This window comes from Oryctolagus cuniculus, chromosome 10, assembly GCF_964237555.1.
Source record: "Oryctolagus cuniculus chromosome 10, mOryCun1.1, whole genome shotgun sequence".
Lineage (NCBI taxonomy): Eukaryota > Metazoa > Chordata > Mammalia > Lagomorpha > Leporidae > Oryctolagus > Oryctolagus cuniculus.
This window is the reverse complement of record NC_091441.1, coordinates 863,720-887,517: the sequence shown is the minus strand read 5'-3', so window position 1 is coordinate 887,517 and position 23,798 is coordinate 863,720. Positions and strand designations below refer to the sequence as shown.

The following is a 23,798-nucleotide window of genomic DNA, read 5'->3' as shown; positions in this document are numbered from 1 at the left end:
GGTACGGCACGGAGGAGCCCAGGAGAGCCCTCAGCTACAGTCTGCATGGGCACAGGAGGGAGAGGGCTTGTGTGGAGGTCCAGGTTTCACAGTGGGAGCAACAGCAAGGGAAGCTGGGCATCTTGTCCTGTTTGTTTGAAGCCTTATTTAATGTTTGCTCCATTTAAGCATAAGCAAGATCAATGTTCAGTCTTCATTGGTATGTGTTTGACCACTCTGCTCCCCTCCCCCACCAAGAGCAGCCATGATGGAGATTCTCTGGCCGTCTCCACTAACTTCATCCATGCCCTCCCTGGCTTGCAGCTGTTGGGTCCTTGAAAGCACTTTAGTGAGAAGTGTTTGGGTTTGTGGCTTAACAAGCGATGGTAGGCAGTGCTGAGGAAGTTCCATTCTTACAGAGTTTGGTCGTCTTTGTCTACCCCAATTATGTCAGGGAGGTGGTGTGGGTAGGGGTGTCACCGGCTCGCTGGGCTGTCCCTGTAGCTGTCTTTCATGCCATCCCAAGGAAGGTCTCTCAGGCTAGTCTTGTGACAGTGTGCAGACGGGCTGCCCCCTGCCCAGTTTCTCAGATGGGATTGGAGCGTAGCTAGGAGTCAGGTGGGTACGCTGTGGTGACAGTCCTGGTGTCCCTTCACACACTCGCTGCCCGTTGGGAGTGCTCTTGTGGGGATGCTGTTTTTCGTGCCTGTGAAGTCACTTGTGCAGAATGACATCAGCATGGAAGGCAGCGTTGCGGGTGGGAGTTCCTGCATGGCAGCCCCGTCTTCCAGCCAGAGCTCTCTGCTGTCACTTGCTTGCATGTTGACTTTTCAGCTTGCCTTGTCACAAAGGTGGAGGATTTCTGTCTTCCAGAGCTGGCTGGACTGCATGCACTGGTAGAGCAGGGTCACCAGCTTCCCTTGTAAACCACTCTGAGTCTTTCTCTGCATTTTGGGAATTTGAATTAATCCAGATTCCTAATTCTGAAGTTCAGTTGATGGTTATTTTGTGGCTAATGTAGATGAATTTGTTACCTTTTCATTATTTTCTGAGATTTTTTTAAGAACTTTCCCACCAGAACCTTTATATTCTCCACCCCAGAATAAAGAGCTGCACGGCCAGCAGAGGGAAGAGTCTGCTTCTGACCCTGGCACTGTTGGAACCAAGCAGACTTAGAACCGGCACATTTGTGGACTAGATGAGCACTGCTGTGTGGAAACGGGGCGCAGCTCTCATGGCCACTGGACACCAGTGTCCTTGTTCAACACGGAATTGAGCCACGAGTCTTAATCGCCATAGTTAATGCTCCAGAACAGACGTTAATCTTAAGAGTGGAGAAAAATGATTCTTAAAGGAGAGAGAGAGAGCCACTGCCTAGATGACCTGACGTCTGCAGACCTTGTCCACGCGTCCCTGGGTGGTGTGTGGAGAATCACCCGTCACCCCCAGGTGTGCGTTTCTCACCTGGGAAGATAGTGCTCTGGCCTTCCAAAGCCATTGCATGTTTACACAGCGCTCTGTCAGCACAATTATGTTATGAGGTTTGTGTAACTGGTCTGTCTACAGAGAGCCTCTAATGATTAGCATCAGATACTGCTAGTTTCTGGTAAGTAATCAATAGTGGAATTGTTTTAAACTTTTTGAGAAAGCATACCCAATATGTATCTTTTGTTTTATGCAGTTGCTGTGATTGGCTGATAAATATTTGTCAAAGAAAGAAAGAACTGAAAGCTCGCACAGTGTGGCTTGGATGTCCTGAAAAGTGTGAAGAGAAACATCCCAGGAATTCTATAAAAAATCAAAAATACAATGTATTTACCTTTATCCCTGGGGTAAGACCATCCTGTTCTTGACGGGTTTTATATCAGAGGTTGCTGGGTTCCTGTGTCCTGGGCAGACCCCACCTGTGTCCACCTCAGTGTCCTTGCTTTCCCACCGTTGCTGCTTTGAATGGCTGGGGCATAGAGCCTGACTCGGGAAAACCTGCAGTTAAGCTACTGCCTTCAGTTCTTGATGAGTATCGTTTATATTATTGAAGCATGAGTATAATCCTATAGAGCTCATGAAGAAAAGCCAAATGAAGCCATCAGAAAATAAGGCATAAATTTTGTCTGGCTGGGAATTTATTTAGAGGGAAAAGTGGAATGTAATGTTAGGGCCTTCTAATCAAGTTCACAAAGAAAGTTAAATAATTGTTTTTTTAAAATAACACAGTAATTAAGTATTTATCATATAAGTATTTAAATATAGATGTCTGTGTTACTTCACATTATAAATTAGATCACTAGTTAACTTTAGTTAGATGTTAGGCAAAGTTTGAATACTGAAGTTTAAATATTTTATTGCCTTTTTGTTATTACTGATGGTTCTGGCTCAGATTATAAAATTGACCTTTTATATGTTTGGAATAGTTGAATAGTTTTGCATTCTGTATGTCAGCTGTTTTAATACATTTATTTCTCTTGCTGAAGGCAAGAAAGCTCATACTGCTATTTCTATATCAGGTTTTTTTTCTGTGTTCTAGGTGTTGACTTTTATTCTGTTGTGCAGGAAAAACTTCTGGTTATGTGGAATGGGGTGGTTTTTATCTTGCATATTTTAATTTAAGCATCATGCTGACTTTATATTGGGCATTGGTCCTGTTCTCCCTACCCCTAATCCCTGCCCATTCATTGGTTGGCAAATGCTTGGTATCTAATGTGCTTTTTTATTAAAACACAGAAAACTAACAACCCCATAATTAAAAGACAGATCTTTTGTCAGGATAATAAAGATGTAAACTGTCTTTCAAGGCAGATAAATATTCTCCTCTCTGTTGAATGAAGTCCCTGTTTTCTCCTTTGGTTTAAATTATTAAATACTCACAGGTTGGCTAAGCAGTATACAGTTTCATGAAGGTCGCCGGGTTCGTTCAGTAGATAGTAGAGTATTGATTACATAGTTTAAAGCCAGAAGTGCAGCTTAACTTTGGTCAGCATAAATCCACACAGCCTGCAGACCAGCTGCGCCTTGGAAATACCTGTTGATGTTTCTGTGCACTGATCCCCGTGTGCACATTTTTTTCCTTAGATTGTCTCTGAAATTAGTCTTTTCATCTAAAATGTAGTATTTTAGAAACATTTGGTAATTACACAGTAGGAATTCTAGCCATTTTTAGCACGAATGGCAGTTTCTGAATTGCTAATAGATATAATTTATGCTGAGATTTTAAAGAAATCACTGAGGAAAAAGGGAGCCTTCTTTCCTGCTGAGATTAATTTATGAAATAATACAAAACATTTTTAGACAGCAATTGAACATATTTATGAATATAAACATGTTATCAACGTAACTGATTTTTTAGCTTCACACGTAACTATATGATGGTGTGTATAACTTTGTTATGGAAAAAACTGGTTCCAGACTCTCAGTCAGCAGTAAATCCCCATGCTCTGTAGGACCTCCGTGCTTGCCAAGCACATCGATAGGCCGTCCAAGGGGATTCTGATTTCAGGCTGCAGGTTTGCAGGTCTGATTATGATTGCAGTGTGCTGTTTGAATTATTGATGTCTGTAAACATGAGTTTATTCCCTTGGTTTTCAATTAAAATTTCCTAATTTGAGGCATTTGTAAGTAGAAGTCTGTTAATATACTAGATTTTGGGTTTTAGTCTTTAAAGATGACTCTTTGAATTAAAAGTCAAAGAAAAACTTTCAGTGTTGGTATTCGTAAGATTTTTATTGAATGATGAGACTTGAAAATACTTTGAAGACAGCTGCCAGAAGACTAAAGAACCTGATAGGTAGCTGTCTTCCTGGATGTTGGTCTGTGACTTTACATGTTTTTATCTTACCATTTTACATGTTTCCAGGTAGATACACACTCTCAGGAGGTTAAAGCAGCTTGTCCTGTGATAGCACATCTGTGTATTTGGCTTGCACACTCAGGCTTTGTAAAACCTGGGCATCCATCTTAAAAATGTGACTAGTATAGCTGACTTTTTTTTTTTTTACCATTTCATATATGTAATGTAAATATGATTTATATGACTTTTTGATTGTCAGATTTTTCTAAGTTATGAAGATGTTTGTGTACTTACTGACTTGCTAACCTTGGGAAGGTTTTGCTGTTAGTGGCTTTGATGTGCATGTAATGATTTATAGCTGAAATTTATGAAAATGTCATTAAAGAAAAATAGTTTTACAAGAGGACACTTTTTTTTCTTTAAAAGACTTTAAAAGAGTTTTAAAAGATTTTCATTTATTTATTTGAGAGGTAGACTACAGACAGAGAGGGAGAAACAGAGAGAAAGGTCTTTGATCCGCTGGTTCATTCCCCAAATAGCTGCAACAGCCAGAGCTGAGCTGATCTGAAGCCAGGAACCAGGAGCTTTCTCGAGGTCTCCCACGTGGGTGCAGGGGCCCAAGCACTTGTGCCATCCTGTGCTGCTCTCCCAGGTGCATTAGCAGGGAGCTGGATTGGAAGAGGAGCAGCTGGGACTCAAGCCAGCTCCTATACCGGGTGCCGGTGCCACAGGCAGAGGCTCAGCCCACTGTGCCACAGTGCTGGCCCAGGAGAACATGTTTGACATAGTTCAGTTTATTTTGAATACCATTGGGGAGTGCCTTACTTTTCTTTCTATGTGGGATAGCTGCTGGAAAGCCACCTTCAAAACTGGTCAGAGCATATCCCCCCCTGTCTGATGGAAATGTAGTTGTATACTGTGCTGATTCTAATTATTGTGATGCTAATTTTTTGATTGAAAGGCTCATGTTGATTTTCTCTTTTTTCTTTTTAGGTTTTATATGAACAATTCAAGTTTTTCTTGAATCTCTATTTTCTGGTAGTATCCTGCTCCCAGTTTGTACCAGCATTGAAAATAGGCTATCTCTACACCTACTGGGCTCCTCTGGTAAAAGACAAGACTTAAAATTAAATTAAATGTTTTAAGTATGTAGAATATGATTTTAAGCTTTGAAATGGTTAAAGGGTGAATTGACCAATATGTGGTGTTGTAGCTGTAGGTCACTGGACCTTGTGGCTGCATTCTGCCGAGTGCCCGTGAGCCCTGCAGCGGGCAGCTGCTGCCTTGTGTGCCTCTAGGATCTGGGGGTCTCCTTTGCCCAAGAGGCTGCAGGTGTGCTGGCTAGGGAGGACAGTCATCATTGGCCATCTTGTCCCTGTCCTAGGGTCCCAGGTCATCCACACTGGCCAGCTCCCATTTGTATTGACGGAGCTGTTTGGGGGTGGTGCGGGGGTCGAAGGGTCTGTTGGGATGGGCTCTAGACCGCCGTGCATGGAGATGTAAACCTGAAAGTATTGGAATGCAGTTCAGAAAATTTCTCTCTGAAAGGCCAGTGATTCTGACGGATGAGTGTTTCCATTTAAAACACCCTCCATTGATGGTTTTATGCTGTGTGTTGGTGGTTTTCATTGATTTTCAGCTTGTCTAGACTGTAGAAAATGTACTGAAGAGTCTGGGTGGGAAATAGTGGCTGAGGCAACTCTGAGTGCAGTGCTCAGGGTCCCCCTCAGAACTGGCTCTGAGCTGCTGGCCTCGCTGTGTGTCCTCTGCATGCCCATTGCTTTCCCAGATAAACAGGAAAACAGGCCATGCTGAGGACTGTCTCGTGACTTCTCACTTCAGAGGGTACATTTGAGGAATGAAGATAACTGTATGTGTAATTTCAGTACAGAGTTACTGAATAAATGAGTGTGTGTGTCACTAAGTCTGTGAGACGGAAGGAGACGCTGTTGCTGAGTCTGGGAGAACGTGTCCCAGCACAGATCTGGAGGGTCTTTGGCGATGCATTCCAGGTCCTTCAAAGCAGAGTCAACATTTTTCTTTGAGGGATTTATTTCAAAATAGGGACTGATCAAAAGGACAAAGAATGTCCATTATGTCTTTTGATGATGAAATTATTTAAAAAGTCAAATGTCTAACAACACATTTTTTTAAGCTCTGCTGTGTTTGATGCACATGGTGGAAATCTGTATCTTTATAAATATTTAGAAAAAGTATTAATACTAAAGACTTTTATACTAGAGTCAGTGAAACAAGTGGGTTAAAATAAGTGTGGAATGAAACACGCACTCTGTGGCCTGCCAGTGTTAGTGGACAGAGACCAGGACGCTCGGATTTGTGTTCTGAGGGAGAAGACAGTCAATAAACAGAGTCACATGCGGAGGAGCCCACTGTGGCCTTGAAGAACTTAGAAAGTGGGTAAAATGGGGTCGGGGTGTAGGGGGTGATCAAGAAAAGCTCTCCATGGGGGTGATGTTGAAGGACGTCTGAATGAGACAGAGCTGGCAGGTTCAGCACGGGGAAAGCATGTTGGCGTGTTCCAGGAGAGCTGGCGTTGTCCCTCTGGGGTGCTGGGTACAGGAGCTTTGGTTGGAAGGAGGTCAGGGGATCGGGGATCGGTCCCTGGAAGGCTCTTGGACTTTATTCTGGTTGGGATAGGAAGCCGTGTGTTTGTGTTGACACAGATAAAGATACCTTGCAGTGTAGACAGCAGAGCTTGCAATTGCTGTTACAGCTGGGTCAGTATGGAGATAGGCTGTCTTCTCTCTCACGTTCCAGCCTGCTAAAGGTTACTTCTCTGCTGAATGTGAGATGATAATTGCTGTCTATCGGTCAATAATTTTACTAGTTATTTATGTGCCATTAAAACAATATGCAATATTGTCTTACACGTTTGAAAATTTTTCCAGTAGTTAAAGTGCTCTGTGTGTCCTATTGCAGCATGCGTTTTGGCTTTTAAATTGATCCATGTTGACACATGATCTACTTTGTTCATTTTTCGCTTTGCTCCAGTATTCTGTTGTATGAATGTTCACAACCGATTTTTCCTCACCCTGGGAAAGCGGACATTTAAATTGTTTCTAATTTTTCACTATTACAAACTTCTTGTAAAGAATAATTTGCTTGTAGATGATTCCTTCGCCTGTGTGGAAGAAATTCTACATGTTGTATCCTCCATGGAAGTCTGATTTGCAAAGTGCTATGTGTAGGGTTAAGACGTTGCTAGAGACAGCTTCGTCCCATATCAGAGAGCCTGGGATTGGGTCCAGGCTCTGCTCCAGCTTCCACGTTCCTAATGACATGCACCTTTGGGCGACAACCATGGTGGCTCAAATACTTGTGTCCTTGTTACCCATGGGGAAGACCTGGGTTGAGTTCCCAGCTCCTGGATTTAGCCTAGCCATGTCCTGGCTGCTGTGGGCATTTGGGAAACAAGCTAGCAGGTGGGAATCTGTCTCTCTGCCTTTCAAATAAATAAAATAAATAAAAAGTGTTTAAAAAATTTAAAAAGTGTTGATTTTTAGTTTGTAGAAATTGTAGAACAAAGGAAGAAGGGTGAGAATGTGGGTGGGAAGAATCACTATGTTCCTAAAGTTATATTTATGAAATACATGAAGTTTGTATACCTTAAATAGAAGGTTTCTGGGGGAGAAAAAAGAAGGAAGGGTAAAAGCCTATCCCAAAGAGGGAAAAAAGAAATTATAGAACAAGACGATATTTACTTATACTAAAAATACAACTATATTTGATTTTTATGTGCATATTTTAGCCCCTTTTTTATATCCATAGCTTCACCCAGTTGTTACTTACCACTTAAATATTATCTGCAAATTGCATTAAAATTTAACTTACTGATAGTCTGAGAACAGATTCTTAAAAATCTAAAGGAAAATTAATTTCATTTGCCTTTTGATTTTGTCTTTTGTCCTCATTAGTTCTGATTTAACTAGCTTTTGACCAAAGAGTACTTCAGATGGAGTCTTCATGAATTTTATTTGATTTGCTTACAAGATGAATTATCTGGCTATACTTGGATTGAAGTGTGAGTGTCTCTGTTCATGTATGCAGTCACACACAAGGTCTTTACACCAAGGCAATAAAACATTTCTCTGCTTTCTCCATTTTCATATGAGCACACATTTCCAGCTCTAGCTTCAGTTTTACGTTCTTTAGCTTAAGTTTTCAACCTCAGATTTTATTTTTAAAGATGTACTTACTTATTTGAAGGACAGGGTTAGCAGAGAGGGAGGGGGAAGAGAGAGCACAAGAGAGAATTTGCATCCTCTGTTTCACTCCCCAAATGTCTGCAGTGGCTGGGCTGGGCCAGGCTGAAGCCAGGAACCCAGAACTCTGTCCGAGTCTCCCACGTGGCTGGCATCTTTGCTGCTCTCCCAGACGTATTAGCAGGGAGCTGAATCAAAAGTGGGACAGCCAGGACTTGAACCAGGATGTAGGTGGCGGCTTACCTCATTGTGGCATTTGGGTGGCCCCAACCTCAAAATTGAAAACAAAAATTATTTGTGTATCTGAAGGGCAGGTACACACATGGCGTGCATACACACACACATGCACACACGCACACGCAGAATTCCTTTCCGCTGATTCATTCTCCAAGTGCTTCAGCAGCAGGAGCTAAGCTAGGCCAAAGCCAGGAGCCAGGATTGCCGTCCAGGTCTTCCACCTGGGTGACAAGGACCCATGCCATCGCCAGCCACATCCCAGGAAGCTGGAATTGGCACCTGGGCTGGGACTGAAGCCCAGGCACTCTGATAATGAGGTTGCCAGCATCTGAAGTGGTATCTTAACTACCACATCAAATGTTCACCCCATGTGTCAGATTTTTTGGAAGTATTTGATCATTTTTTGTTTTTTAAATGTAAGAATTGCTCTTATTGTATTTTTTGCTTAAGCACCTCAATAAGAAACTATTTCAGTATTCACATAAAGAATACTGTTATTGTTACTAAGACAAGTGAAAGATCCTCTCTCCTCTTACCATTTTAGAGTGCCTCCTGGTGCCTTGTGACTTACAAGGCTGAGTTCTCATACACCACGTGTCATCCTGTTAGATTTCAGAACTGGTTTACTTTTAAGAAGAATTTTCTTTTGTTCCTTGGTTTAAAAACAGCCCCCAATTTATGCCTTCTCTCAGATAACAAATGCTGAGTGTTGTTAGTCTGTATGCTTGCACTGTTAATAAGCCTTTAAACGTTGGATTGAACAACACTGTTAAAAAGTTGGTGTGCGCATCAAACTTGCCTTCACATCCCAGAACCAAGCTTAGGTTATTTGGCCCTTTGATCCAGGGTATTTTTAAGCTTCACAAACCTACAGGCATCTAGTACAGAAGATGTTTTTATTAATCTAGGCACAGTGAAAGGACTTCTCCACATACATTGAGTCTGAAGAAATGTCTTTAAGGAAGACTATTTAAAAGGATGCAGAATCTAAAACTTAAACAGTTTTAGAATCTGTGTTTAAGTCTGTTAATGGAAGGAAATATTTTTCAAGGATTTCTTTTTTCACAAGCTCTTGAGTTCTTGCTCTCTGTTGTGGCTCTTTTTTCTTTATTTTTTAATATTTATTTGAAAGAGTTACACAGAGAAAGGAGAGGCAGAAAGAGAGAGAGAGGCCTTCCATCTGATGGTTCACTCCCCAGATGGCTGCAATGGCCAGAGCTGTGCCGATCAGGAGCCAGGAGCTTCTTCCACGTCTCCCACATGGGTGCAGGGGCCCAAGGACTTGGGCCATCTTTTGCTGCTTTCCCAGGCTATAGCAGAGACTGCATCGGAAGTGGAGCAGCTGGGACTAGAACCGGTGCCCATATAGGAGGCTGGCGCTTCAGGCCAGGGCGTTAACCTGCTGCACCACAGTGCTGGCCTATAGTGGTTCTGAAGCACAGTTATGTAACAGCGTGCAATGTTGCTACATGCGGTTATGTTTTTGACATCTTTTCTTTGCTGCTTCTTCGAGTCTATAAAGTTGTTCATGAAAAAGGGATCAGTTGACATTTCCAGATGTATTTTAGCCAAAAACCTGCCATTGAAGCAAAAGAAAAAAAAAAAAAACACAAAAAACCCCACCTTACAGCTGATGTAAAATCATGTCTGTTGTCTGTTAATTTTTTCAAGGTTACTTCAAACTTATTCTGTTAACTAAAATTGAGATTTTTTTTTTAAAAAAACAATGGTTTATTTAATCTCTGTTCCTCTGGGCAATATTGTTGACTACCCTTAGCTCTCAACTAACTTCTGTTAAACTTTCTCATAATAGAAAAATTGAAAAGGAAGTGTTTCTTCACATTGTCATCATGTCTGAATGAAGATTACTTTTCATATTGTTCAGCTTTCAGAACAGTTCTTGCAAGAAAGGCAGTTGTATTTGGAATTACAGGTCTAATGCTTTCTCAACATTAATAAGGTGGAATAGATCTATCCATGCAGAAGATTTTTACATAAAGGAAAATCTGATTGTGGTTTTTTTAACACTGTCTTCCATACAGAGCGTGAGACTTTGTTCATACACAGTTGGCACATAAACACTCTCAGATTTCCAATCTGATGGTGAAATCTTCCCTGTAACCACCCGTTTTGTGGGTGTCTCTGCTTTGGGGGAGGGGAGTGGGTAAGGTGTGAAAGGACAAGTGAGTCCTATTTATTACTTGAGCCTGCTGTCCAGAGCCAGTGCTGTCCGCGGCTGTGCAGAGCTTCCTCATTCCTCAGGGAGAGGGGCAGGCCTGCATCTCCTCAGGTTTTTGTGATGTTTAGGGGAAGTAACTTGTTTAAAGTGCTTGGGACAGTGTGCAGTGTATGATACACACTCAAAGATGAACTGATAGCGTACCGATAGGCTTTCTTCTCCTTTCACAGAAATGTGTATGGCTTTGGCACTTGCCCCACGTGGCTGCTGGGGTGTGTGCAGACCCTGGAGAACGGCTGTGGCACAGCCCGGACCAGCCAGTCTGACCAGCAGCCTCAGGGTAGCCGTGTTTCACTGTGGCCTTTTGTTTCCAGAGTTGGTTTTTCTAGGGAGCAGTGCTACCGCTTGCTTAGATCTCTAACCTTGTTGGTACTGAGGTATCCATGGCAACCGGTAACTGGCGGTAACTGCCTCTGCCTAAGAGCTGCTGTGATCCCATGAAGGATTCAGGAGTTGCAGACACCTGAGGAGGAGACCCTCATTGTGGACTCTGGGGGTGAGCAAGGAAATGTGACGTCAGCTTCCTTCCCCTCCAGTCTCTTGTGCTCAGAGGTTGCCTGTAGGTTGTTCCTGGGGGTACATGAGCTGGGAATGGGTGTGATGGTAGTGACATCTCTTGGCTGCTGTTGATCCTACGTGTGAGTTACTTATTCAGATAAACCTTGGACTTGGAACTGTGTGCTAAAACAGCTCCTCCACTCCAGCAGTCCTTGACCATGCCGAGTGCACGAGTGCAGAGTGTTTCACTCTGGTTTTCAGAAGTTGACACCTGCCCCTGAATTCCGTCTTCGATGATAATACTCTTTTAGAAGCAGGAGCTTATTTTCATGGACTCTTTGAGTTCCAAGAAACACTACAAAATAGCACATTTTTGTGCTTTGTAATTAATGAATGCAGAGTTTAACACTTGCTATCTTTAAGTCATTGGCTTGAAGGGGTGAAAACTTGACTCACCTAGAGAGTTTAAATAACATTTATATCTGTGGCCTGTTCTCTGGAGATTAGGGATAAAGGTATACATTCCAGGTAAGACCTGAGCAGATCTGGGTTGTAGCAAATCTTCCCAACTGGTTATGATATACTTAACTGATTAAAAGCTCATTTAATGTACTATGTACGATATATAGATAAAATAGTCTTGGCCGTTGTACTCATTCTCTTGTTGCTAGGTGAGCTGGTGATTACTTCCTCTTCATGAACATAGTCTGTAATATTCTAATCCATGGGAATGGCTGTGTTTTCTGGATGTGAAGATGCGTGTTTTTCATGTGGCTGAAGTGGACTTGTGATTTATAAACAATTTGTATATACACAGTGGTGTTGTCTGCCGACCCAAGACCATTACAGTAATATAAAATAATGGAGCATCTTGAAAACCAGTGGGCTATTGAGTCAAGGGAACACAGTTCCTAGTTCTTCATATTTATGCTGGGATCTTTGATTCTTTTCCTTTAGGATATTTCAAGCTGCTTGATTAAATGTGTGTGAATTTTAAGTGTTCGGAGAATACTGAATTTCTTAAAGCTGTTTTTGGAGTATCTGTTACTTCGTCTTTTAACATTGATTTTGTTTGTTTCTCTTGCACTAGCTCTAGTTGTGATAGAGTGATGAGACGTGCTCAGGGTCTTCCTTATCTCCAGTAGTTTCTTTGTGTCTCAGCGGTCTCCCAGTGGGGGAGCCCCCATGATTCCCCAGAGTGTGCTCTTCCCTGTGTCCTGGTCATAGTGCAGAGATTTGCTTTGTCCTTAAAGTTGTGTGCTTCTCTCAACTCTCATCACCCTTCCTGGCGATGCCTTCCCCCAACACCAGGAACCGACGGGCTGCTCCCGCCATTTGTATTCAATGTTGAACTCAAGACAAAATAAATAGGACAGTAAGGCAAGCAAGAGAAGCAGAAGATATGTAGGCCCTGTACACAGGAAAACCCAAGGAGTTCCCCGCCACGCCCCCCGATAGACAGGCTGAAAACTGGGTTAGCAAGTATGTGGGACACAAGATAAATCTTACATGGTTATTTGTGTTTTGTACACTTGCAGTGACCCTCTGAAAGTGAAGTTAGGACAGCAGTCCATTTACAGATGCATCAGAAAGAAAAAAATACGTAGGGATATAATAGCTAAACTGCATAGTTATAGACTGGAAACACAGAATGTTTTGAAAAATGAAATCTGAAGAAATGGAAAATCATCCCATACTCATGAGTGGAAAGACAGTATTGTTAGGATGGCAGGGCTCTCCAGGCTGATGTGTGGCTCAGTCTAATCCTTATCAAGTGTCAGCAGGCTTTTTGTCCCCCCGGAAATGGACAAGCTGATCCCAAAATTGATATGAAAATAAAAGGTACCCAGAGTAGTAAATACATCCAGAAAAAATAAATCAAAGTTCTAATACACATACTTACTGTAGTAATCAAGACAGCACAATAATGACACAAAGAAGAAGACGTAGACCAGTGGAATATAATGAAAGAGTCTTTAAAAAAAACTGGTGCCGGCGCTGTGGCTCACTTGGTTAATCCTCCGCCTGCGGCGCCGGCATCCTATATGGGCACTGGATTCTGTCCCGGTTGCTCCTCTTCCAGTCCAGCTCCCTGCTGCGGCCTGGGAGGGCAGTAGAAGATGGACCAAGTGTTTGGGCCGCTGCGCCCACATGGGAGACCAAGAGGAAGCACCCGGCTCCTGGCTTCAGATTGGCGTAGCTCTGGCCATAGCGGCCATTTGAGGGGTGAACCAACAGAAAGAAGACCTTTTTCTCTGTCTTTCACTGTCTAACTCTGTCAAATAAATAAATAAAAATAAAATAAAGTTTTATGGCAAATAGATTTTTCTTTAGAAACTTTGAGAGACAAAGTTACGGAGAGGGAGAGGGAAAGACAGAGAGGTCTTCCAACTGCTGGTTACTCCCCAAATGACTGCAATGGTTGGAGCTGGGCCAGTCCAAAGCCAGGAGCTTCTTCTGGATGCAGGGGCCCAAACCCGTGGGCCATCCTCCACTGCTTTCCGAGGCCATTAGCAGAGAGCTGGATTGGAAGAGGAGCAGCCGGGACACAAACTGGCGGCCATATGGGATGCTGGTTTCACAGCAGGAGGCTTAACCAACTATGCCACAGCACCAGCCCCTGGCAGATAGATTTTTGATGAGGACATCAAGGTGACAAAAGAACAGTCTTTTCAATTCATGATACTGAACAACTGGAAACCCACTTAGAAAAGAACAGCGTTGGAGCTTCCTACACACATGCATACGGAGTAACAGAGTGGACTGTACACGCTCCTCTGAGGACTGCAGCTGGGGAAGGCCTGGGAGACAGATCTTCCTGACCTTGAACGTCAAAAGCCCAGTGAGAAAAGAAAAAATAAGTAAATGAGATTTTATAAAATAAAAAACTTATGCGTCTGAGGACACCATCAAGAAAGTAAAAAGAGAACCAAATGGGAGAAAATATTTGTAATGTTGTACTTAAAATTCACATAGCTAACAAGCTGTTTGTTCCAGAATAAATAGCTTTCCTGTCTCAGTGTCAAAAAAGCCCAGTAAAATGTGGGTGGAGGCTCTGAATGAAGATGGACAGATGACCCACAAGCACGTGAGAAGATGCTCAGCCTTGCTTGTCATTAGGGAAATGCAAATTAAAACCACCAGATACTACATCACACCCACTAGGCTGCTTTAATAGAGAGAGCACATTCAAGTGTTGGCAAGGTTGTGGGTAAATTAGAACCTTCATGGGTTGCTGATGGGATTGTAAAGTGGTACAACCATTTTGGGGAACCCCATGTGGCAGTTCCTCAAAGTGTTAAACACAGAGCAAACCCAGACACAGAAAGTGGGTCCCTCATTGCTGGGTCCTGGGAGGGGAGGGAATGCACAGTGACTGCCAGTGAGCATGGGAATTTCCTTTTGAGTGTGAAAATATTCCGGAATTGCATGTGGTGCCAGTTGTACAGCTGTGTGAAAGACTGCAGAACCGGAATTGTGCACATTCAAAGGGTTAATTCTGTGGCTAGTGCCTTATCTATCAGTAAAGCTTCCGTTGGAAAAACAAAATGTGTGCCCAAGGATCTAAGTGAGCGTCAGACTCTGCCCGTGAGCGATTGGTTACCTTCCAAAGGGCCTCTGGCAAATAATGGGGCACATCACCCATTTCTAGGCTTCTTAGTGAGCCCAAGAATGGCTTAGGGTCCTTCTTACAGCCATGCTTCCAGGAAACACAGGAATCCATGGGTTAAATTCAGATCAGCTGCACCCTGGTGGTTAAGGAGACTGCTGGAGTGGGAGGCACAGCCCGGTTTGTCTGCTGAGGGTCCGGTAGCATTGTGCCTCAATAAAGAGTGTAACCCAGGGGGCCTCGGGGGAGGACACCGATCCCTGGAGGACTGAGGTTGGAGTGTAGCATGCTGGCACAGTGGTGATGGGAGAGCTGAGGCGGGCCTGCATCCTGGAGGCTGTGGGAAGGAGCTGCTGCCTCGGGCATTGCCATGATGGCAGTAGCAGTGGGATGTGTGGGGACCTGGGCCACAGGCCCGAGGTTTGAGCCCCATCCTGGCAGTCTGGGGATGACTAGAGAAAAGGAAGCAGCCAGAAGGGGTGATCCTGGAGGCCTCGGGGCAGAGCATTGAGCAGAAGAGGGAGGTGAGCAGTGCTGCAGAGCCAGGAGGAGGTGGGGGGTGCTGAGGAGAGCTGGGCGGTGTAGTGAGGGCAGTCACAGTAATGGGGGGCCGTTCATGAGGGCTTGGGGCTGAGGAGACGTCCGGGGCCGGGTCGGGACGATGACACAGGCTGTGAGGCTGATCTTGGATGGGAAAAGGAACTGTACCCTCTGAGACCGCGGAATGGATGAGATAGCATTCAAGGGGCTTTTAATTAGTGAGAATACTGTTCTAGTAAAACGTGACACGCCCTCTCCACTGGCCCACTGAATTCCAGAAAAGGGGCTGAGATAAAAGGTGGTCATCGTTTCCCTGGAAGCAGACTGGATGGAGCAGGCCATTGTGATGGGTCGTGGCACATTGCTGGGACATGTCAGGAAATACACGCGTACCCTGAGAGACATGGTAGATTGCAGATGCGCAGAAGAAAGCATCAGGTTGTGAAGATTTTGACTTGAAAGTGAGATGGAGCGCTCTGCACTCAGCTGTCCCTCCTAGCGGTTTGTGAGCGAGGATCGTACCTGCGGATTGTTCTGTTCCTGAGTGCTTTTATTCTATCGGATTTAAATGGAGCAATTAAGTGTAATATTTTTATGTCAGTCATGGCTAATTTGATACTTGAGTGCCTCAGTGTTCTAAATATAATTCAGGGTTTATTGAAGACTGTTAATTTCCTTTTCTTTGGGTTACTAAGTATCTTCTGATAGGTCCCTTGATGTACATATTTTGGTGTGAACTCACAAAGTTTTCTTAGGTAACTAAGAGTTGTAAATCTTTCACAATGTATCATATTCCTTTTGTAATCTTTAATTGTTACTCTTTTTTTCATTTTGTTTTAGATAGTAATACAATTTGAAAGAACAGAGTAAAGCTAAGTAACAGAAATTTCCTTGTGGTTTTCTAAAATCCCTTGTTTGTTTTGCAGGGATTTGTCTTGGCTGTCACTGTCGTGCGGGAAGCCATTGATGAATTCCGCCGTTTTCAGCGTGACAAGGACGTGAATTCCCAGCTCTACAGCAAGCTTACAGTGAGAGGTTAGCACGCCTTTGCAGCCCTGCTTAATGCGATGGTCGTTTTAGAGTTAACAGGTGAACATCAGAATCCTGTTATGAAAACACTATGCAGCAGCATATGCATGCAATTCAGGTTGTTTTCTTTTTTAAGGGAAAGGTTTATTGTCGGGTGGGGAAAGCCCGAGTGGGGTGGGGGGCGAAAGAGTAATAAGAGAGAGAGGAATGAGGACACGTCTGGGAAGCAGGTCCTGTTATACCTTTGCAGGGGCAGGGAAACAGGAGCAGCGAATCTCATTAGGGTGGGGGTAGAGCTGGCACCTGTGGTTGGGCCATCTGGTCACCTGACTTGTAGCAGTGGCAATAGGCCACAGATGGTGCCACTGATAAGACTGAGCCATGGTACCAACATTCCCCTTTTTGTGTTTTTATGAAGCAGGCGTTGTATAGGATTACATTGGCCCAAAAGTCCAGGAGGGGCGGCAGGACGATGATCTGTCTTTAGAGCTACTTCCTGCTGCCATGGGGCGACGAGTTACTCTCTGCTGCCACGGGGCGATGTCTCAAGCTGCGATCTCCTGGGTGGGGAGCTGCGTGTATCCCTGGAGCAGCATTTGGTTGACTGCCTGGTTGGTGAAGGCTCTGGATTGTTCCGTTATCACCTCCTGTAAACACTTAAACAGACAAGGTAGTGTAAAGGCCAGGGTGAGAATAGCAGCCAGTGGTCCTAGGAGTGTCATTAACCAAGTGAGGAGAGGAGTTCATGGAGGAGAGGAAGTGAAGACTGTCTGATGGCCTGATTGGTTAACATAACAACACTGTTAAGGGCCATCTATCCCATAGTACCACGCCTCTTAGTGAGGTGATATGGTTTTGGAGAACTCAGATGGCATCAGCTGGGGTCTCAGGGGACCTAGTGACCTCCTCTTGAACTGTTGAGTTGTTTTGGAGTTGGTTGAGAGAACATTGAGGCCCAGAGCTGTTCCTGAGATCGCCACTGAGGAGACCGAAGCTGCAGAGCTGGTCCCAGCCAAGACTGGGAGAAAGGCCGCGCGCGTCCTGTACGCAGAGGGGTTGGTCTGCAGCAAAATTCTGAGCAGTCCCACAGTGGTAAGTGGGGGAGAGGACCATCAGTACACAGGTGTCAGGAGCAAGCCATTGATGTGAGAGTAAAGGCTATGATTACAAAGGAATGAGGCCCTGAGTGGGCTAGACAGGGTCTAGAACAGAGGACAGAGTCATTATTGAGGACCTAAGAAAGCTGCTGTCTAGACGACGAATAAGTTTTCCAGTTGAGAGGCAAATAGAAACAGACAGAGAGGCTTGATAATTATCAGGGGGCTTTAAGGCCTTGCCAGTTACGAGGCCCAGACCTGTTTCTCTTTTCACATGGGGTACATAAGGGAGGTGTGAACCTCCTTGGGAAGGCACCTGGTTGACTTCCGTTACCTACCTGGCCTGGGAGGAGAGCTGGCCAGGTAAAGGCAGGTGGCATTTCTAACAGGAAACTCACAGTTCTGCCTGCGATGTTGCTGACCCTACGTGGCCGTCTTTGGAAACTGGGCCAGATGAAGGGCTTTTCAGCTTAGAGCAAACAAGCTCTGTGGCTCTGACCTGAGCGTCCTTTGACTCCAGGGCAGGTCCATTTCCAGTGACCCAACTTTTGGTGGCAGAGCTGCCAGGGCTCTTCATAAGCTGACTTCTGCTGAAGCCCAATGTGGCTTTCAGTGTGGAAAGCCACTGCAGTGGACTGGCCCTCAGGGTAGATTTTTATTCATTCTCTAGATACTTGGATATATGTGTGTGAATACTCACATTTATATAGTTATGCATGTATATCTTTTTATCCACATGCATACACAGGGACACACCTGAATATGAATCGATATTAACAACTAACACACACTGTTACACTGCTTAGAGACCTGTGGACCCTCACTGATGGCTCCACATTTTCTGTGAGGCAGAGTAGTGCTTTATGTCAAACACATTCTTGATGTCACAGTCCTGCACCATGACTTACCGTAGCTACATAAAGAGATCTTTGGGGCCAGCATTGTGGTGCAGTGGGCTAAGCTGCCACCTGCAATGCCAGCATCTCATGTGGGCTCCACTTCTAACCCAGCTCCCTGCTAATGGCCTGGGAAAGCAGTAGAGGATGGCCCTGTTGTTTGGGCCCTGCACCCACATGGGAGATGCAGATGAAGCTCCTGTCTCCTGGCTTGGGCCTGGCCCAAGTTCTGGCCATTTGGGGAGTGAACCAGCAGATGGAAAATCTCTCTCTGTCTCTCTCCTCTATCTCTGTAACTCTGCCTTTCAAATAAATAAGTATTTAGTAAAGTGGGGGTGATGTTTGAGCATTGAAAGTGCATGCCTTGACCCAGTGTGGCAGCTGACACATGCGCCTGAGGGGCCTTCATCCCGGACCTGGACACCTGTTTCTCTGTCTCTCCTGCTCCCCTCCTCTCCCCTCCCCTCCCCTCCCCTCCCCTCCCCTCCCCTCCCCTCCCCTCCTCTCCCCTTCCCTTTCCTGTCCTCTCCCCTCTCCAGTCCTCTCTTCTGCTCCACTCCCCTCCACTCCCTTCCCCTCTTCTCTCCTCTCCTCCCCTCCCCTCCTCTCCTCTCCTCTCCTCTCCTCTCCTCTCCTCTCCTCTTTTTTTTTTTTTTTTTTTTTTTTAACAGAACTAGAGAGAAAAGTTACTGAAATTTATATGGTACTACAAGAGACTTAACCAAATCTTTGAAGTGTCACCTGTCTCTTGTAACACTGCTTTTCATTTGTATCTGTTAGTTGATAATATAATTTATCCAGTGAATAACATTGCTGTATTTTATCTTTAATTGTTTCTTATCATGGTGTAATATTTCATTATTTCAGTGTTCTTTTAAAACTGTCTAGTTCATTTTCTTTAAAAGATTGATTTATTTATTTGAAAGGCAGAGCTACACAGAGGCAGAGGCAGAGAGAGAGTCTTCCATCTGCTGGTTCACTCTCCAGGTGGCCACAATGGCCAGAGCTGAGCTGATCCAAAGCCAGGAACCAGGAGTTTCTTCTGGGTCTCTCATGTGGGTGCAGGGGCCCAAGGACTTAGGCTATCTTCCTTTTTTTTTTTTTTTTTCTTAAAGATTTATTTATTTATTTGAAATTGTTACACAGAGGGGGGAGGTCTTCCATCCACTGGTTCACTTCCCAGGTGACTGCAATGGCCGGAGCTTCGCTGATCCAAAGCCAGGAGCCAGGAGTTTCTTCCAGGTCTCCCATGTGGGTGCAGGGGCCCAAGCACTTGGGCCATCTTCTACTGCTTTCCCAGGCCATAGCAGAGAGCTGGATCGGAAGTGGAGCAGGCAGGACTAGAACAGGCGTCCGTATGAGGTGTCAGCACTGCAGGTGGTGGCTTAATCTGCGCCACAGTGCCAGCCCCTCTAATTCATTTTTCCTGATAGGGTTTAGAAGAATTGATTGTGTTTGATTTGAGTATTGTAAATTATTGTGGTTGGTGCTACTGAATGTTTAAGGCATAAAATTTCGTATTTTCTGGCAGTTGCTTTATAACCTCCCACTCCCCCAGGTTTCAGTGTTTCTCTTATTTTTTACAATCAGTTTGTTGATACTGTTTCATTCTGTCTCATTGATGTCACTAGAAGGTGAGTTTCGTGAGTGTCGGGGTCCTGTAGGTTTTGTGCCCACTTCCATCTCCCAGCATGTGTTAGCTCACACCCTCTGAGCAAATCCTACATTCCAGACTTCTTCAGCTGTCACCAGCAGTCCAGAGGGAGCCGGGGCTGGAGCTCCACCTGTGCCTCTGCCCACCAGCAGCACGTGTTGCCATGGACACACAACACCCTGCCAGTCAGTGTGCCGCGTTCAGTTCCTTTCATCAGTGTTTCTACATTTTCAGGGTAGTAACCTCTCATCTCCCTGGTGGTTTAGTTTGTAGCTATTGTGAATGCACTTGTTTTGTTGATTTCTTTTCAGCTAGTGTGTTATTAGTACATGGAAATGCTATGGAGTTTTGTGTGTTGATTTTGTATCCTGCAGTTTTACTGATTTCTTAGTTCTGACAGTTTTTAGTGGACTCTTGAGGGTTTTCCACATACCAAACCATGTCACCTGTAAGCAGGAACAACTCCGCTGCTTTTCCAGTTTGGAGGTCTTTTATTTTTGTTTGCTGCCTGATTGCTCTGGCATGGGCTTCTGGCCTTATATTCGATGGAGGTGATGAGAATGGACTTCCTTGTCTTATTCCACTTCTTTTTTTTTTTTTTGACAGGCAGAGTGGACAGTGAGAGAGAGAGACAGAGAGAAAGGTCTTCCTTTGCCGTTGGTTCACCCTCCAATGGCCGCCGCGGCTGGCGCGCTGCAGCTGGTGCACCGCGCTGATCCGATGGCAGGAGCCAGGTGCTTCTCCTGGTCTCCCATGGGGTGCAGGGCCCAAGCACTTGGGCCATCCTCCACTGCACTCCCGGGCCACAGCAGAGAGCTGGCCTGGAAGAGGGGCAACCGGGACAGAATCCAGCGCCCCGACCGGGACTAGAACCCGGTGTGCCGGCACCGCTAGGCGGAGGATTAGCCTAGTGAGCCGCGGCGCCGGCTCTTATTCCACTTCTTCGAGGAAGACCTCGCAGTGTTTTTCTCGCTGGTGTGGTGTTAGCTGTGAGTTGTAATCTAGTACGTGACTTCTGAGCCCTCTCAGGCTCCATGAGCACAGCGTCAGCCTGACAAGTCTCACGGTGACGTTGCTCTGTGCTCATGTCGCCTCACGTGCAAAGCCCCAGCCTGAGTCCATGTGTCGGTGACGGAAGGAGGCGTCTTGTGCCTGCCCCTTGCTTTGTTCCCGGGTCTGCAGAACTGGTTGCCTTTGTGTCTGCAGACTCCTTGCTTCCCTTGAACGTGGCTCTTGCAGGTGCCCGTCCTCCACAGCCTCTTTACTCCCGTTGCCGTGGTGCCAGTGCACCTGCCGTGGCTGTTCCTACGGCCTGTTCCCTTCTGCATCTGCTCGTCAACTGCTTTTCCACGTCCAGTCATTGGGCTGTCCCTTGTCCTGCTGATCTTCAATTTGATGAAGTCCGGTTTCAGTTTTTGTTTTTTTGTGCTTTTGGTGCTGTGAAGACTCTGCCCGACCCAAGTGCACAGGCTCTTCTGCTGCTTCTCCCATGCTGCTTCCTCGAGGTTGCGCAGTTTTAGGTTTTGCACTTACATGTTCCATTGTGAGTTTGGTACAAGATGAGGGTGTGAGTCCCTCTCCTGTGTGTGGATGTGGAGCTGCTCCCAGCACGTGGCTTGAGAAAACGCTCCCTTGCTGGTTCGCTGCCTTTGTGCCATGTGTGTTCCTCTCTGGAGTCTGCTTCCTCTCCATTCAGTCTGCTCATGTACCTTGAAGATAATGCTATGCTTTCCTGGTGACTGTTGCTGTATAACATTCTGGACATCAGGTAGTATCCACATTCCAGCTGCGTTCTTCACTTCTAGGATTGTTTTGACCAGGTTAAGGGTATTTCTGTGTGGCTGTTGAATCAGCTTGTCAGTTACTACAAAAAGCCTCATGAGATCTTGATAGGGTTGTGCTGAGCCCAGGTGCCCGTCTGGGGCATCCTGACATCTTCATAGCTTTCAGTCCTCCAACGAGCCATGTGGAGCTCTTTTTTTAAAGGTCTTATAAAATTTCTTTATTTGGCACACTTCGCTACTCTTTCAGCGTTAGCTGCCTTCTTTATGTCTGCTTTTAAGATTTTCTTTTTGTCAATGTTTTTTTTTTTTTTTGACAGGCAGAGTGGACAGTGAGAGAGAGAGAGGGAAAGGTCTTCCTTTTGCCGTTGGTTCACTCTCCAATGGTTGCCACGACCAGCAAACCACGCTGATCCGATGGCAGGAACCAGGTGCTTCTCCTGGTCTCCCATGGGGTGCAGGGCCCAAGCACTTGGGCCATCCTCCACTGCACTCCCTGGCCACAGCAGAGAGCTGGCCTGGAAGAGGGGCAACCGGGACAGAATCCGGTGCCCCGACCGGGACCAGAACCCCGTGTGCCAGCGCCACAAGGCGGAGGATTAGCCTAGTGAGCCACGGCGCCGGCCTATCAATGGTTTTAAACAATTTGATTATCACATGCCTTAGCTTAGTATAATTTTATTCATATTTCTAATAGTTGGAATCAATTTTACATCTTGAACCTTTGGATTCTAATTTTATTAAATATGGAAATTTTTTAGCTTTTATTTATTCCAATAGTTTTCTGCCCTCTCCAATTTTAGGGGTTTCAGTTATAGCAGCTACTGGGCTGCTTGTGGTTGTCACACAGCTTACTAATATTTTTTCATTTTTCTTTCCAATTCTGGTCTGTTGCTCCTGTGTGAGCTCCCCTGTTCTTTCCTTCTGGTCTGTTGACTCCACTTGTGACTTTCGGAGCACTGTAGTTTGTATGCCTGTTCTCATCTTTGTTTACTAATTGTAGCATTTGTGTCAGGTTCACTTGAACCATGGTTCTCCTCAGAGGGGTCCTGCATCCCTGCTTCTTTGCATGCTTGGTGTTTAAAAAATAGTTTCGATTCTGCTCTTAATTATTTTAAAATTTATTTGAGAGGCCAGGAGACAGATACATATGTATGTATGCATGGTGCCAGAGGAAGAGGTGGTTGCTTAGTCAGTTACCAGCTGGTTTATTCCTCAGGTGCCTGCACCTGCTGGCTCTGGGGCAGCCAGGAGCCAGGGCCCCAGTGTGTGCTCCCAGTGGGTGGCAGGGATGCAGGCACGTTAGCCGTCCACCACCCGCAGCCTCTGAGCATGTGGATTGGCAGGGAACTGGAATCGGTCAGGGCTGGGACTCAGACCCACGTGCCCCAGGTAGGGTTGAGGTGTCCTAAACAGCATTTCTTTTTTTAAGATTTATTTTTTTATTTGAAAGGCAGAATAGAGAGAAAGGGAGGAGGGGGGAGAGAGAGATCTTCCGTCTGCTGGTTCATGTCCCAAATGGCTGTAATGGTCGGAGCTGAGCTAATCCGAAGCCAGGAGCTTCTTCCTGGTCTCCCATGTGGGTGCAGGGGCCCAAGTATTTGAGCCATCATCTGCTGCATTCGCTTGCTCATTAGCAGGGGCTGGATTAGAAGTGGAGCAATCAGGACTTGACCTGGAGCCCGTATGGGATGCCAGTGCCACCGGCAGTGGCTTCACTTGCTACTCCACAGTTTCATCTCCTCCCCCCGCAACTGGCATCGTAACTATATGCCAAACACCCACCCTCAGAATTCACCCCTAAGAGTGTATAATTCATTGAAATTAAAAAGACATGCATAGTTGTGCAGTCATCACTGTAGATGAATGGGATCCTGCATGCCGTGAGTACTGAATCCTTGTTTGTTCTTTCCTACTTTTCCCTCTGTCCAGGCAGCCACAGCTCTTATCTCTGTGGAGGTGCCTTTTTTGGACATTTTATTTATGTGGGATCACACAATATAAGGTTTTTTGTGTCTTAGTATAGTATTTTTGTTCCTGGATTCCTTCCTGTTATGGCATACATTATGCTTGGTTTGCTTTTTTGTCTGAATAACATTCTGTTGTATGGGTAGACCATAGTTTGTTTATTCATTTATCATTTGTTTGGCCCCTGGAGTTTTGTAATGTGTGAGTTAGGAGAAATTAACATCTCTGAGTTTATTTCATGTATAATACAGAGAATAACAAAA

General features: G+C 45.1%; 1 protein-coding gene across 4 annotated transcripts in view; it reads left to right on the top strand.

The window, feature by feature from the left end:
• ATP9B (ATPase phospholipid transporting 9B (putative)) overlaps positions 1-23,798 on the top strand; it is a 245,817-nt gene that overhangs the window by 32,181 nt on the left and 189,838 nt on the right. For 3 of the 4 annotated variants that reach the window (XM_070049842.1, XM_070049843.1, XM_051840449.2), the window contains exons 3-5: positions 1,661-1,811; positions 4,757-4,870; positions 16,037-16,145. In XM_070049842.1, coding sequence (XP_069905943.1) covers positions 1,661-1,811; positions 4,757-4,870; positions 16,037-16,145 — 374 coding nt within the window. Of the gene's footprint in view, positions 1-1,660; positions 1,812-4,756; positions 4,871-10,843; positions 10,959-16,036; positions 16,200-23,798 lie in introns of those variants that run through there. The other variant, XM_051840450.2, reaches the window with a different exon arrangement.